At 34.5% G+C, this 17,047-nt stretch overlaps 1 protein-coding gene across 3 annotated transcripts in view; it reads right to left on the reverse strand.

Annotated features, from left to right (window-relative positions):
* USP53 (ubiquitin specific peptidase 53) overlaps window positions 1–17,047 on the reverse strand; it is a 67,803-nt gene that overhangs the window by 3,783 nt on the left and 46,973 nt on the right. For all 3 annotated transcript variants that reach the window (XM_045989375.1, XM_045989365.1, XM_045989355.1), the window contains 6 exons: window positions 13,775–13,937; window positions 13,046–13,198; window positions 11,396–11,542; window positions 9,638–10,376; window positions 8,478–8,554; window positions 712–814 (listed from right to left, as the gene is read on the reverse strand). In XM_045989375.1, the coding sequence (XP_045845331.1) occupies window positions 712–814; window positions 8,478–8,554; window positions 9,638–10,376; window positions 11,396–11,542; window positions 13,046–13,198; window positions 13,775–13,937 (1,382 nt within the window). The remainder of the gene's footprint in view (window positions 1–711; window positions 815–8,477; window positions 8,555–9,637; window positions 10,377–11,395; window positions 11,543–13,045; window positions 13,199–13,774; window positions 13,938–17,047) is intronic.

The raw sequence follows: 17,047 nt of genomic DNA on the forward strand, positions 1-17,047 counted from the left end.
TAGAAACACCTATCATTACCAAAACTAGATTTCTAATTAATTAGTAGAACTAAAAAAGTTCATTTCAACTTACACTGAAATTACATTTATTTGTGACAAAATGTAGCACAGGCTTGAAAAAAATGTTATAAGCAAACACTTCAATACCCTAAAAGGCTTCTTGACCAACATTACAAAACTTAAACCCATAGAGACAACTCTGATATACAATGCTATAAAAGGATGGTAGATGAATTAAAAATAACTTAATGAAGATTACTTTTTAGATAATTTCTCAGATGAAGATAAATGATAGCAATTGCAAATTATTTTTTGTCATGAAAATTATTTTTCTCACAAACTTCACGGAATTCAGTTAGAGCAAAATGATGAATAGAGACTTTGCTAGGTAGATAAGAGCTGTATTCAAATTTCAGCTCCATTGCTTTGGGCAAATGACTTATAATAAAAGCCCCTAATTTTCTCTTATGAAATACCACCCAACTCCTACGAATGCTATGAGGATTACAACAATCATGTATTGTACCTGGTACTCTGTAGGCTTTATATCCTTAGGTCTATATCCTTTTAATGATCCCCAATAATACAGGCATATAACATTGTAGACCCATTGTTTTCAGAGTAGTAATATGGATTTTTGCCCTGATAGAGTTCCTATAATACATGCATTTAATACAAAAGATTTTAGTATTTCTAAATATCTTTGATTACCTTTTTATCAAAGGATTTTTTATTTGTAGATGTGACTCTGGGTGGAACTCATGCAAATTACAGCCTACTTCCAAATTCTTGAGTTCTCTTTTAAAGGCTGAGGCTAGGAGAGAGAGAAAAAAAATATTTAAATGATCTTTTATAATTTACTGAGCATATACTTCCCCATAATTTACGTAAGGTTTCCTACAAATAGGTTATTCTCTTACAACTAACAGATTAATTCTTCAAGATTCAGCTCAAATAGCTCTTTTCTGAATACTTCATACAAAATAAATAGCTGTTTCTATTATCACTTGAAAACGTTAGCTATGCCCAGATAACACTATTGCTGTTAGACTGCAGGGAGCTATGTGTTTCCCTTTAAGACATAGTCTTTGCTGACAAAATGTCAGGGAAATCCTGCATTTGAAGACAGATGGCTTGGGTTGAAGTCTGGATTCATTACTTACTGGCTAGTAGCTTTAAGCAAACTTCTCAATCCCTTGGAATCTAGTTTCCTCATTCATATGAGATAATGACACCTATTTTACCTTCCTCACAGGAACATTAGGAGCATCAACTGAATTAAATGTGTGGGAGGGTAATATGGTTAACATGTAAAATGTTAACACTATCACTCAGTAGCTACCATTTATTGACTACTGACTCAAGTTGTAAGAAGTTCATAATAATTATTTCATTTAATCTTTACAACTGAACATCATTTTTTACTTGAAAGATAACAGATAAACTTTGGTTACTCAGACTTGGGTATCTGGCAGAAACTTTCTTGAAAATAAAAGTGAACCTGTTATTTCTAAGGAAAACAACTAGCATGATTTATTGCCATTATATAAAATTCAAGTTTTTAGATGAAAATAAGAATCTTGGAAACTTTTATCCACCACCATGAGTTTTTAGCTTCTCAAGAATTAGAAAAGCTTTCCGCTAATATTTGTGGTGATATTAACAAATGTATTTTTTAAATATAAAGAAATTTATCAACATTTGGAGACTTGTATAATTTAGCAAATCAGTATTTTCTAAATAAGGACATACAGATGTTACAAAATCATGCATGAGTAAAGTAAATCATTCTTTAAATGAATAAATAAATTTTCCTTTTTAAAAACTAATACAGTAATTATTAACATATATAGCCTATCAAAACAAAAGCCCTTTGAGGTCCTAAATATTCTTTAATAGTATAAAAATATCCTGACGGCAAAGCATTGCTTCAGTTGATTGAAAACAGTCCTTAAAAAAATCTCAGTCACAACTGTTCTGTGAAACAGTTCCCCTCTTTATACCCAAGGAAGTTAGGTGACTCAAGTAAGGCTATATAACTGGTAATTGACAGCATTTAAACCAATCCAGGACTAATTCTAAAGCCAGTGCTCTTTCTACTACCTGCAAGCTCTCTTTCGCATATGCCACTAAAATCCAAGATCATCATACAAATCTCCCTCCCCCTGAGGAAACTAGGCCCACAGAAGATATAAAAATATATGGCTTTAGCTTAAATATTCAACTAATTCCCTATACTTTTGTAGAATTCTAGTAAGTTTTCAGTATGCTCCCTTATTTTTAGATGGCATTTTCATCATGTTCATTTCCTTTCATTCTCATACTCCTGACTGTACTCCAAATCTATGAATTGAAGAATGTAAAGAAAACAAAAAGTCATTAAGGCAGCAACTTTATTTTTTAAACAATAACAAAGAAGTTTATCTTCGATGGCTTTTATCCCTAAATTGATTTGCTAGGTCATTCAAAATTCAACTGGAATATATAGTTGACCAAAACATGTAAATATTATCTGGTGAAAAATCTATATTCGATTATCAACAGCCTCTACTATTTCTTGTATAGTATCTATGAGAATTTAATACCCTATATATTATTGCTCACACAGTAAATATTACCTTCCAATAAAAACCCTAGATAGTAGAATGACGGGAACTATAAATCTGGCATTCATTGCTTAAGATTTCACACCCCTACATCACTAGACTGCAGTAAGTTCTTTATTATTGGACAATATGTCCCCTTTTTGTTATTTCCCCCCAGTACAATATCTAGCACATAAAAGATATTCAGTGAAAGTCTAGAGAATGAATAAACAATTACATGGAAAGCGTAACTGTTTTTTCTTCTTGTAAATCATCCCTACCCTGTCCACCATGTTCCTGACTCACAGAACCAGGACTAGGTAAGTATAAGCTAAGATAAATTCTTCTTACCTTTCCCTCTGACCTATCTTGAGTCTATCAATTGCCACACTAATACAAATCTTAAAAATAAAAGGCAGTATAATTTATCCCAAAGAGTGTTAGTTGCTTGTAAGCCTAACCCATTGCCAAGACTCAGAAAACAGCCTCTCTTCAATAGCTACTTTATGGGGGGGCGGGTAGTAATGTCAAAAAGAACTTCAATAATTCTTTAGCCTGAAAAATTTAAGTTGAAATTACATTATAATTATCCACTCACCTTGATTTTAACTTCAGAATGTTTACTTAACTTATCCATAATTCCAGGTTTATTATTCACAAACACCAGAAAAAACAATTCTTAAAAACCTCTTTACTATTATTAATGTATCCATATAACAGACAGCAGGAGGCAGCAGAGGTCTTATAAATATGTTTGAAATTTTAATATCACTATGGCAGGCATTCAACCAAGTGGTTTGACTTCAGAATTCCAACTAACTTAAAAATAGATGTGTTATTTTTCTTTTCTGCTGACATAAACATCCATGTGTCTTTACTGGGAATTTTGGCTCCAGGTTCTTTGTAAATCTAAAATGGTCTGATTTTTACACTTGGCACGGAAGACACCTTAACATCAAGGCAAGAAGCTTTAGTTAATAAAGCTAATTTTTAGACTTTATTTTTTAAAAAAGCCCAATAGTGAAAAAATCAAAATATAGGTTTCATCTGAAAAGATGATTTATATTTAAAATAGGCTTAGGCACCAATAAAACCAGATTGCTGTTCTAGACAATGTAATCTTTACTCTTGTTGTATAGAGGAATTTGAAAATATAACAGCAAAACTACTATTACAAAGCCCAAACATACAAAAGCAATAATCTAATCAATGATCTGATTTACGGTTAAAAAAAAGTGTTAATAAAATTTGAATACTTTGGAAAAAAATCACAAAATTTTAACTGGCCTCTTTACCTTCTTTGTTTCATTTTCCTCCTACCTCCAGAGATCTTACTCCATTAATTACTGGTTTGTTCTATTCTTATCGTAGCACCTTTCTTCCCTTATGCATCATTAGTTCCTTATGCTCTGTAGCAAAACTAAGTTCTTGGTTGCTTCTTTGTCCTCTAAGTACTGCTTCTTTGAACAGACATTTCTTTTATTAACATTTCATTAACTTTACATTGTACTATAATTTCAAAAAGTTCAGAAAAACCAAGAGATTAAAACTAGTACAAAAATTACCTGTATATCCTTTACCCAGATTCACCCATTAACATTTTTTTCTGAACCACTTTAAGTTACAAACATCATGGCCCTTTTCTACTTCTAAATACTTCAGTCCTACCTCAAGCTTGCTCCTATTTCTAATGTTTCTCTTATACTGCTTTTCCTCTATTACTAATGACTTACTAAATGCTAATCAAACCTACATTTTTTAATCCATATTCTGCTCAATCTGTAGCAAACTGTCTTCTTGAAACACCCCATTTTCCTGGTTTCCCTGTGATAATCTTCTCTCCTTTTTTTTCCTCATCCTTTTAGCTACTCCTCATGCTTCCCAAAGTTGCTCCTTCTCTCTATCCTTAGCTCATCTCTCTTATTTAGCAAACCCCACATTTTTTCCTTTGTCAACTTTTTTCCTTTGTCTCCCTTTCTCCTGAGTGATGCAGTCCATGTCTGTGGCATTCAGTTCCCATATATGTGGTTGGTTACCGAACGAATCATCTCTCCTGAGTTGTAGACATATGTCCTTAACAGCCTAATAAATCTATTCACCTAGATGATAAATTAAAAAAAAAAAATTGGCATCTTCCTCTCATCCCCCAAAAGTTGTTTCTTCTTCCTGTATTCTTTGATTTGGTACATTGTGTATCTACTTATGTAAGTCTCAAATAACAGCTATCCCCAGCTTCCTCCTCCTCCTCTCTTTTGTACATCTGTCATAAAAACTAACTCCATTGTCTACACTTTCTTATAAACTCTCAAATCTTCTTTTGTGATATTGGTACTGCCTTAGTTTATGTTCTCACCTTTTCTTTCCAGGCTGTTCAAATAGTCATCTAACTACTGTTTCTCTCACTGCTCCAAATTCACTCTCTACATTGCCACCAGTCTTTCTAAAATGCAAACTGGAGTATATTACTCTCCTTGTCCTCTGGTGCCTTTCCACTTACTGTAGGATTTAAAAATAGCATAAAAGTTTCATCATGATTTGGCTTCTGTCCACTCTTTTAACTATCATCTTACAATTTCCATATACGCTCTCAACCTTGCATAGACCAAACTACCTGTATTCTTACAATATGTGATACTTTCTCCCAACCATGTACTTTTGAACATATAAAGTCTTCTGTCTTGAATGTCATTTAAGGCATCTGAAATTCTCCTGATTGGTGACCCATTTTAAAAGAGGAGCTAAGGAGCACCTGGGTGGCTCAGTGGGTTAAGCCTCTGCCTTCGGCTTGGGTCATGATCCCAGGGTCCTGGGATCGAGCCCCACATTGGGCTCTCTGCTCAGCGGGGAGCCTGCTTCTCACTCTCTGCCTGTGGCTCTGCCTACTTGTGATCTCTCTTTCTCTCTCTCTCCAATAAAAAAAAAAAAAAAATCTTTTTTTTTTTTTTTTTTTTTTAAAAAGAGGAGCTAAAATAATCTAACTGGCACTGTGTAAATTTGAACAATGTTCCAAAATAATGGCTTTAGGCAGCATTCAAACACATAATGACGTGGGCAGAGAAATCTATATAAAATCTTTGTCAATGAAAAAAATACCAATGAAATAATTGCAATGGCACTACTATAGATTTTTAGTTCTCTGACATCAAGCAAACTTGTTTGGATTGTGTTAAAACTCACTTAAATATCAAAGAAAATATGAAAATTAAAAAAATTTTCTAAAGCTCTTTAGCTTTCTCAATCCGTTAGCCATTTATAGAAAGTGATGCTTCAGGCCAATAAGTGTGCCCCATTTTACAAATAAGTAGGAGAAAAGTCATGCCCAAGAAAGTCATACCAAATCACAAAGAATTAAATTGTGCCTTACTGGAAATAAAATCCACATAGGGTATGTTTTTAGCTTGGGGGAAAAAAACTCTATACCATGTTCTCAAAGGGTCAGGGAGGAGAATGCAAAGAGACACCATAAGGCAGGACTTTAACAAAGATTCTCAAAGCAAAGACCAGCTTAAAGAACTATGGTAGGCTTTGACATTTTTAAATAAGAAATAATTTTAACATAATATAATTTTTTTTAAAGATTTTATTTATTTGACATAGGGAGACACAGTGAGAGAGGAAACACAAGCAGGGGGAAGTGGGAAAGGGAGAAGCAGGCTTCTTGCTGAGCAGGGAGCCCAATGTGGGGTTCCATCCCAGGACCTTGGGATCATGACCTGAGCTGAAGGCAGATGCTTAACAACAGAGCCACCCAGGTGTCCCTTAACATAATTTATGCGGTTAAATAAGTGGGCTACACAAAACCACAAAAAGAAACAACTGTTCACTCCACTCATTAGTGATTAGTGATGATAATTATCAAAACAAAATCCCAGAAAATAGCAAGTGCTGGTGAAAATATGGAAAAGTTGGAACCCTTGTGCACTGCTGATGGGAATGTAAAATAACCCAGCAGCTGTAGAAAACAATGTGGTGGTTCCTCAAAAAATTTAAACACATAATTACCACAGGATCCTGCAATTGCACTTCTGGGTATATACTCAAAAAGAAATGAAAGCAGGAGTCTCAGATATTTGTATACCAATGTTCATAGGAGCATTACTCACTATCGTCAAAAGACAAGAACAACCCAAATGTCCATCAGTAGATGAATGGATAAACAAAATGTGTTATATCATATAATGTAACATTATTCAGCCTTAAAAAGAAATTAAATTCTGACACATGCCACAACTGGAATGAACCTGAGGACACTATGTTAAGTGAAATAAGTCAGTCACAAAAAACAAGTACTGTATGATTCTATTTATCTGAGGTATCCAGAGTAGTCAAATTCATAGAGACAGAAAGTAGAATGGTGGTTACTGGGGGCTGGGAGCGAGGGGGAAATAGCTGTTTAATGGCACAGAATTTCAGTCTGAGAAGTTGAAAGAGTTCTGAAGGTGGATCCTAATGATGGTTGTAACAATGTGAATGTTCTTAATAACACTGACCTGTCACTTAAAAATGGTTAGAATGGCAAATTTTGTTATGTGTATTTTATCGTAATAAAAAATATCTTTTTTTCCCACAATAAAAAATATTTTAAAATAGGTTACACACACACTCTTTCATATTAAGTGGCAAACCCACTGCAAAGCTCTTACAGCAATGCATTCTTGACCATCAAAATCTCTCTGGCGTTGTGTTTTTATTACTATCAGGAAGCAAGCATCATTTTGTAAAAAGTACTGAACTTGTAGTTATTGTTCAATTTCACCAACTTCTGCTGTTGATTTCTGGCCAGCCCTTTACTGTTTCCTGTAATACTTGCTTACCAGACTTATCAGATTTTTAAAAGGCGAGACATTTTATATAGGAAAGGAAGGTTATTTCCTTAATATAAGTGTTTCCTTCTGATATTATACCACTTGATAAAAACAAAATAATTTAACATTTAATCATATTCAAAGTCTGTAACCTTAAAATAATCCCCACAAGAGCCTTAAGAATGATAAAGATTAAAAAAAAAACTTTAAAATTTGTTCTTCATGGTTATTTTTATTGTGAAAAATTTTCTCTCCTCTAATTCTCTGAATTCTAACATTTGAAAATACTGTTTTTAATTGCAACCTCAATAATCCCCTTCCTCATCCTTTTCCCCCAAATCCTTCAGGTATATCCTCTCATTAGCAGCCTGAATTATGTACACACTCAAATATGCTATGTGTGGGTAATGGATCACATATAATAATGCCACCCCAATAATATATTTACTATTTCCAAACTGAACTTTTCCAACAGGTTGCTTATCCATTTTTCTATCCTGTCCCTAACTCCTATGGCAGACATTAGGGCTATCCAACACATTTCAGATCCCCTTCCAGGCACAGGTTAAAACTGTACTTTTCCACCCTCTTTGAAATTAGGCTTAGCTGTAAGACTTGCCTCGGCCAATGAGATGTGAGAGGAAGTACATGTATCACTTCTAGGTTGAAGTTTTAAGTGATTGTTGTGTCCTCCTTCAATCTCCTCTCCCCACAATACTGCAAGGTTCAGAGAAGCATCTATGGAGATGGAGTCTCATTAGCGCGGGGCCCTGAGTGGGGCTCCACGAGATCCTCCACTGGTCATATACTATCAACAAAAATCTCAGGTGTTGACACCTGAGATTTTGAAGTTATTACCACTGTGTATCCTAGAATCCAGCCTATCCTGACTGACACACTCCCCTCTTTGCCAGTTGCCTGAAGTGGCTACTCCCATCCTTTCAAAGCCTTTAAAAGCATGAACTCTATCAACTTCCATCCTTGTTACTCATATCTTATCAGTAACAGGACTGTTCTTTGCTTCTTTACTCTTATTAGAACTTATTCTTTACAGCTACTATTACAATATATATAAGTAAAATTTTACCTTCAAAGTAGTTTTTGCTCTGTTGGGAGGAAGAGCTGACACATTCTATATTTAGGTTGTTTGTCTTCACCTGGTCACTAGAACACAGAAGAAAACATACACCAAATACATAAGCTATCGTGAATTATTATTTTAGTTAGAATCTGAGAAGAAGAAAGGAAATAACATGTGTTAAACAATTATTATATGACATGTGTTGTTCTAGGGGATTAATCTGCATTATTTAATTTATATCTCCACAACAACACTTAAAAGTAGTTATTATCCTCATTTTATAATAGGCGATTAAGGTTGTCAAAGTCAAATTCATTTGCCCAATACTTAAAATCCATGTCTATCTGGTTGCAAAGCCCTGATCTTTCTACTACCCTAGGCTACCCCTTTCTGAGATGTGTTATGAAATTACCCTGCCAAACAAAAAAGTTTTCCGAAGTCCTTATTGCAACAATTATTTTAATAAAATACAAACATTTGATTTTTGCAAATCTGACTTAATAATAAATGTGATCAAAACACCAGCTAATAACAAATTTAGATGTCTTAGGGGGTTAAAAGCAGAAATTTGACTAGACTGATGTAAGAAATCAGCCAATTAAGCTGTGGACATGTTTTAGAGGTTATAAAGAAAAGGGCAAATGTACTGCTAACAGTAATATACAAATATATTCAGAATTAATTAAAAATTAATTGAACACAGACTTAGTTATTTGGCTGCATTCTTTTTTATTTGCTAAAGGAAATAAATCTCTCTTCCATGAAACTGGCTATGAAAGTAGAAAATATCCCAGCACTGAGTTACCGATGTTAGAGATGGGATAATGGACATTAAAGAGACCAAAGAATTAAATAATTAGCTTAATGACTGAGATGCAGACAATTTAAACTATGCTTTGAAACCCGTAGTATGTATTAATAGTTATCAGTGGCAACAATAACAATGTATTTCTGTACCTTTAAAATTTCCTAAAAATATTTTTGAATTAGGAAATAACTATTAAAAATAAAAACCCTGAAATATCAAATAACCTGCAATATCTCAGGTCTCTTCACTCTGCAGTTAAACTCTTTCCATTACACTTAGTTGAACCCAGACTTTGAAATTACTTCACATAACAGGAGAGAATGATGGGGTAAAATCATTCATTTAATGTGCACATTACCTGCAGGATACTGTTTCTTTAACACCACTGATATCCGTTACTGTGCCATTTCCATCGATAACAGGTGAATCCAAATTAGCAGATCCATTACTGACGTGATCACTACTTTCATATCCAGACTCAGTCCTTTGCATCTGCCAGTTGTCACCATGAACTTTAGTCTCTTTGAGGCCTTTATTTTTCTCTGCTCCTTTTCCATTAGATTCAAGGGAACTCCTGCTTCCTATTTCCTGCTTCATTTCATCTTCATATATGGTCATTAAACATTTTTGCTTTAGGTTGTCTTTTGGCCAATTGTTAAAGTTCTGATCTTTGCTACATTTAGGTTTGTTACTGATACTTGGTTTATGTCTTGGACTATGCTGCCTTTTTTCACTTTCATTAAAAATACTATCAACATTTAACGTTTCTCTCATAGGTTTCCAACCTCGGGTCCGGCTTTTACTGCTGCCACTATAGCTGCTTCCTTTATCCCTAGAATCTTGGCTGCTGTCTGTATCATATCCAGTGCCACTGTCACTCTTAACTTTGCCAGTTACTTTCTCTCCTGGGGCAAGAATCTGGGATTTACTTGAACCCAGTGTTTGTGCAGAAGCTCGACTCTGATGGGCAACCCGGTCATGTTTACATGGTCCTCTTCCTTGACTATGATAGAGATGTGGGTTTCCATATTGTCTAAAGCCATTTGGGGCAGGAGGTGATCCAGACTTGAAATGTGGAAGGTCTTCATCAACCAAATCTTTAAATAATTAAATAAAGATACAAATGAATAACTTCAGAGATACTTTTTAGTTACAAGCCAAATACCTTGTTTGAGAAGAAATGTTAAGCAGTAATAAGTGAATAGTAATTATAAGATTCATTTATATCACATAGTGATTTGACATTGAAAAGTGTTTTCCTCATTCTCTATGTTTATGAGAGGCATTTGTAAGGTAAGCAGTTATATACTGATTTTAAAAAAATGACCTCTAAAGTAGATCATAATTAAAGCTTTAAAAAAACAAACAGTATTCTATTTCACTCATCATCAATGAAAATTATAATAATAAAAGTATTTTCCATCTCTTATACTGGTAAAGATTTAAAGTTTGTTAAGCCAACTTCTGCTAAGAGTATGAAGAAGCAGATAATCATTCAGTCAGTGGGAGTGCAGACTGGTTCAGTCTTTTAGGAGAGCAGGTGAGCCACAGCCATCAAAATTAAGAATAAACACTCCTTAACCCAGCAATTCTCCAGAAATAATTTCAGGCTCTGGCTATACACAAAAAGTACACAAAGGTGCATATAAAAGGATATCACTGCAGCAAAAATCTTAAATCAGGTTTCAAAGTCTAGCAAGGATCATTTAAATTATGGTATGTCCATAAAGAAAAGAGGATAAAGCCATAAAGAGTAAGGCATGCTCATAATGAACTGCACACTATTAACAGAGGGAAGGTGAGAGGCTGCTTTTCTCACATAATTTTATAACCTTCCTTCTTATTTGAATGTACCATATGGGGGAACTGAATGTGTAACTAAAAGGAAAGTTAAACCATCAGAACAAGCACAAGTATTCCAGGCCAGAATTAAATAAGAATCAGAAAAATTGCATACTTATAGATTTAATTGAGATATGTAGCATAACATGTAAACAGATATATATAACAAATATAAATAAATTATATTAAGTTGTATTAAAGTTATAAAATCTAGTTTAAAAATAAGATTTTAGCAACTCCTTTTCAAATGAATACTATAAACTCTTAAACTTACCTCTGTGTCGGCCCAAATCTTTTTTTTGTTCCCTCTCCAAATCTTTCCTTTGTGAGGAAAGTATGTTCCTCTGTTCAATGGCTTTTAAAGCACATTCTCTGGAAATGTCTTTTATTTTTTCCCTTTGATCACTGTGACTTAACTTAACTGTAAAAGAAATCATTCTTATAAATGATATAGATCACTTTTCAAATTGCTCAAAAGTACGAACTGAACTATAAAAATTTTAAGATGCTATCTATATATTTAAAACAAAATATAAAGTGTACTATGAACTCATTTTTATGTTTAACCAAAAAACTCAATGTGATTTATCCTCACACTGGAGATATATGTTGGCTTTTAAAACTTTGTATAGCTCCTAAAGCCAGGTAAAGGAAAAAAGAGATCTTGCACTGAAATAATAAAGGCTGAAGGTAACTGAGTGGTCACTATGTGTGACTATTATAAGTCAGACACTATTGTAAGTCTTAACTCATTTAATTCTTTGAGGTAGGGGCAATTATTGTTTCCACTGTGGATCAGGAAACTGAGGCAGAGAAAAGTTAAAAATTTGCCCAAGTTCACAAAGCTTGTAAATTTAGAAACTGGATTATGAACCCAAGTTGACTGGTTCTAATGTTTGTGTTTGCTATCATATACACAGTTTCTGGGCTTAAAAGTAGTTATCTTTCGACAAACAGCTTAATCTAAGAGTATGACAACACAGAAGGTAAAAGGTATAGTTCCAGTAAGAACTTTCAAAAGCATTTATTGTAGTTCTTTATTGATGACAACTGTTAATTCTGGGTCCTACCACCCTTGATTAAATGGGTTAGTTTTATGGTTAGACATTACTTCATTAATGTATTTTACTTTATTTATTTATTTGACAGAGAGAGAGAGAGAGATCACAAGTAAGCAGAGAGGCAGGCAGAGAGAGAGGGGGAAGCAGGATCCTGACCAAGCAGAGAGCCTGACGCGGGCTTCAATCCCAGGATCCCAAGACCATGACCTGAGCCAAAGGCAGAGGCTTAACCCACTGAGCCACCCAGGCACCCCTCATTAATGTATTTTAAAGCTACTTATAAAATCATCCTGAACATCCACCTACTCGGAGTTCCATGTATTTCTAAACCATAACTATACACACCATGCTGCAATGTCTCAATTTGGACCCAAGTCACAGAACTTGGTTTGTGAAAATTAAAGTTGTGGGATGACAATAACAAGACAGAGTTGAATAAAAATGAGGTTAGGTATAAATTACAACTATAATAACTTTGAACTACTACTGTTGCATTCACTAATGGTTAATTTAAATTTAGCATACATGCTAAATTATTAACTCATGTTTTTCCCCTCCAAGTTAATAATTAACTCCTAAGAAGGCCATATTATGACTTTCTTTGGTAACTGTCCAGATTGCCTCCAGCCTACTACAGCTCTGAGAATATGGAGAAACCCAAATAGTAGTCAAGTCCAGTTCAAATCAAACTACAAGTCTGAGAGAAATGTGTAAAAGACAAAATTTTGTTATCTAGTTGTAGGGAAGTTAGTTAAGCACCCTCTTTTTTTATGGTACTTAACAGAAATTACAAATTCAGTAAAAAGGAAAGGGGAAGCATAATTACTCAGGGACAATGTGAAAACGACAATTTAAACACATACCTGGTCCTCTACCACCACTTGTTTGAATGTGGCTCCGGCTAAATGATGAAATATTATCTGTTTGAAGTTTCTGATTTTCTCTCTGTTTCGCCTGATCACCAAATCCATTTTCTTTTGAATTATCTGACTTATAAATTGAGGACTTTTCACATCCTTAAAAGATAAACAAAAATGTATTATTCCCATCCTCCTCCCCACCGAAAGAAAAGAAATCTGAATCTTTTTTTTTTTTTAAAGCAATTTCTACACCCAATGTGGGGCTTGGGCTCATAACCCTGAGATCGAATTGCATGCTCCACTGACTGAGCCAGCCAGGCTCCCCTGAATAATTTTTTAAAATGTGGTGGATAACTGCTTATAAACTCAAAGGACTGACATTTTTGAAGGATTTCTACCTGCTCTGCAATACATTAAAAATGGCCTATGTCCTTTGGACTTTTTTTAGTGTAGAACTCACTTTAACTCTCAATTTGTACTGCTAGAAAGAGCTTCCAGTCTTCTGTGCCTATTACCACAGAAGTGGGTGGCTCCTGAGGGTGTTTTAGAGGCCACTGGTGAGGAAAGGCTTCTTTATAAAAATTAACTCAAAATAATCTAATTTTCCTGAACTCTGCTTTACTGAGATTAAATTTTGAGATTATTCTCAAAATTAATATTATCTTCACTATATTAATACTTAGTATGACTATGATACTATAAAGAACACTAAAAAGAACTTTTTAAAATTACCCATATTTCCTGCAACGGATTTATAATGTGACCAGTTGATGACCTGCCTAAGTGCATCTTCAGTAGAAACTGCTGTGCCATCGGGGTTGGCGTAAAACAAAAGCAATGGCTGGAAATGACATCGAATACATTTGGAGACCACATCCTTCCATCTAGTTCCAACCTTGAAAAAAAAACCACAATGAATAAAAATAAGACAAAATCTTGTAATCAATGTGTTACATATTTGAATAGCAGAGACTAAATTAATTTGTATATTAAAAAATTTTAAAGAATTCAGATGCTAGCAGTTAAATGTTCATATTATAGGATTACTTTTGTCTTAAACTAGTCTAATAAACATCTTTTCAACATTATTAAAAATTGATGAGAAAAATTGTACACGCTATATCAAGATTTAGACTATCAATTTTTTTTGCTTGATGTTTACACATTTTATTTTTTTAAATTTTTTTATAAACATATAATGTATTATTAGCCCCAGGGGTACAGGTCTGTGAATCGCCAGGTTTACACACTTCACAGCACTCACCATAGCACATACCCTCCCCAATGTCCATAATCCCACCACCCTCTCCCTACCCCCCTCCCCCCGGCCACCCTCAGTTTGTTTTGTGAGATTAAGAGTCTCTTATGGTTTGTCTCCCTCCCGATCCCATCTTGTTTCATTTATTCTTTTCCTACCTCCCAAACCCCCCATGTTGCATCTCCACTTCCTCATACCAGAGAGATCATATGATAGCTGTCTTTCTCTGATTGACTTATTTTGCTAAGCATAATACCCTCTAGTTCCATCCACGTTGTTGCAAATGGCAGGATTTCATTTCTTTTGATGGCTACATAGTATTCCATTGTGTATATTTACCACGTCTTCTTTATCCATTCATCTGTTGATGGGCATCTAGGTTCTTTCCATAGTTTGGCTATGTGGACATTGCTGCTATAAACATTCAGGTGCACATGCCCCTTCGGATCACTACGTTTCTATCTTTAGGGTAGATGCCCAGTAGTGCAATTGCTGGGTCATAGGGTAGCTCTATTTTCAACTTTTTGAGGAACCTCCATGCTGTTTTCCAGAGTGGTTGCACCAGCTTGCATTCCCACCAACAGTGTAGGAGGGTTCCCCTTTCTCCGCATCCTCACCAGCATCTTAGACTATCAAATTTTAAAAAGCTTTTCTACGTACAAGGTCGAATGACTTTTGACAAAAATTTAAAGGTAATTTAATGGAGAACTATGAGTCTATTCAACAAGGTGCTGGAACAACTGGGTGGCCATATGAAAAAATGAACTCTGACACCACTACACATAAAGCACAACAATTAAATCAGAACGAGTCACACAAAAACTTGAAGCTTATAGAAAAAAAAAACAAAAGAGAAAATCTTAATAACCTTGGTAAAGATTTCTTACTACATCAAACAGGGGCGACAGGGGGGCTCAGCTAGTTGAGAATCTGACTCTTGATTTCGGCTTAGGTCATGACCTGGGGATCATGGGGTCCAGGGCTCTGTGATGAGGTGAAGCTTGCTTGACATTCTTTATTCTTTTCCCTCCGCCCTTCCCCCTACTTTTCAACATGCACACACACACTCTCTCTCTTAGAAAAATAAAACAAAAGAAGATAGGACATCAAACAAACCGCAGAAGAAAAAAGTTATAAAATGGGATTCATATAAAAATAAATTAATAACTTCTGCTATTTAAAGGTTACCATTAAGAAAATGAACAAGTCACATACATCAAATAAAGAACTGGTGTGCAGAATGAAGAATTCCTGCAATTCACTAATAAGAAGATGATCAAATTTAAAATGGGCAAACAACTGAATACCCTTCACCAAAAATAAAAAACGAAAGAATGGCCAATTAGCATACAAAAAGGTACTCAAAACATTGTTAATCATAAGTAAAATGCAAATTAAAACCACACTGATATAACACTGTACATTCTTTATAAGGGCTAAAATTAAAGACCATCAACATAAAACTTTGCTGAGAATGTGGAGCAACTAGAACTTTCATACACTAACAGGAACATGAATTATTATAATCACTTTGAAGATAATTTTGCCAGTTCCTTATAAAGTTTAACTACACTTATACTACCCAGAAATTCCACTTCTGAGTATCTTTTTATATATGTGTGTATATATATATACATATATATATATTTTTTTAATTGGGGGGGAAGGGCAGAGGGGAAGAAAGAGAATCCTAAGCAGGTAACACATCTGGCGCAGAATGCAACGTGGGGCTTAATCTCAAGAACCTGAGATCATGGCATGAGCTGAAATCAAGAATCTGATGCTTAACTGACTGAGCCACCCAGGTGTCCCCACTTCTGAGTATTAGCTAAGAGCAATGGGGGAAAAAAAATCATGTTCACATCAAAACTATTCATAATTCAAAAGGTAAATGGATAAATTGTTATATAGGCATGTAATGGAACACAACAATAAAAATGAACCACTAACAGAACAAGAATGAATCTTAAAAGGCATTATGCTTGGTAAAGGAAGCCAAACACAGAGAACTGAGACTGTGAGACACCATTCTTACAAAACTATAGAATGAGCCAGACTAATCTATAGTGAGATGGGTGATTTCCTGGAGCCCAGGGTAGGTTGGGGGTTACTGGCAGTAAAGGGACATGACAGAATTTTCTGGGTGATAATTGTGTAGGTTACATAGGTGTGTAAACATTTGTCCATACCTATGTATAGGTGCATTTTAATGTTTGTAAATTATACCTCTAAAAAATTGATTCAAAACAAAATAAAACAAAAACCAGCCAAAAACAAAGCATTCTAGAATACCGGCTTTGGTATAAAGAAGGGATCTTTAAAAGTCCTAAGGAGCTTTCTCAAACCACAAGTATTTAGCTATTTAACCTTCTTACCTTGGAATCTGAGGTACTTGAGGAACTAGAGTAATTTGAAAACAAAACAAACCTAAACCTCAGAGTGACTATACATCCAACTCTTCCTTCAAATTTTGACCATTTAAACTATGTGGATAGAAAGAAGTGCCAAAATATTACTAAACACTGATTCAAGGTGGAACTTGCTGATAAACTGTTATATAAAAGTACTATAATTTGAGCAAAGTGTTTATTTTAGAATACCCAAATTTTTTCATTAGCTTTATTGAGTAGAATTTACATGGAATAAAACTACTCAGTTATAGTATACCAGTCAATGAATTCTGCCAAATATATACATACAATCAAGTAGCTCCCCCTCTGCAGTGACTGGACCAATGATTTATTTTC

The sequence above is a fragment of the Meles meles genome, chromosome 2, assembly GCF_922984935.1.
Source record: "Meles meles chromosome 2, mMelMel3.1 paternal haplotype, whole genome shotgun sequence".
NCBI lineage: Eukaryota > Metazoa > Chordata > Mammalia > Carnivora > Mustelidae > Meles > Meles meles.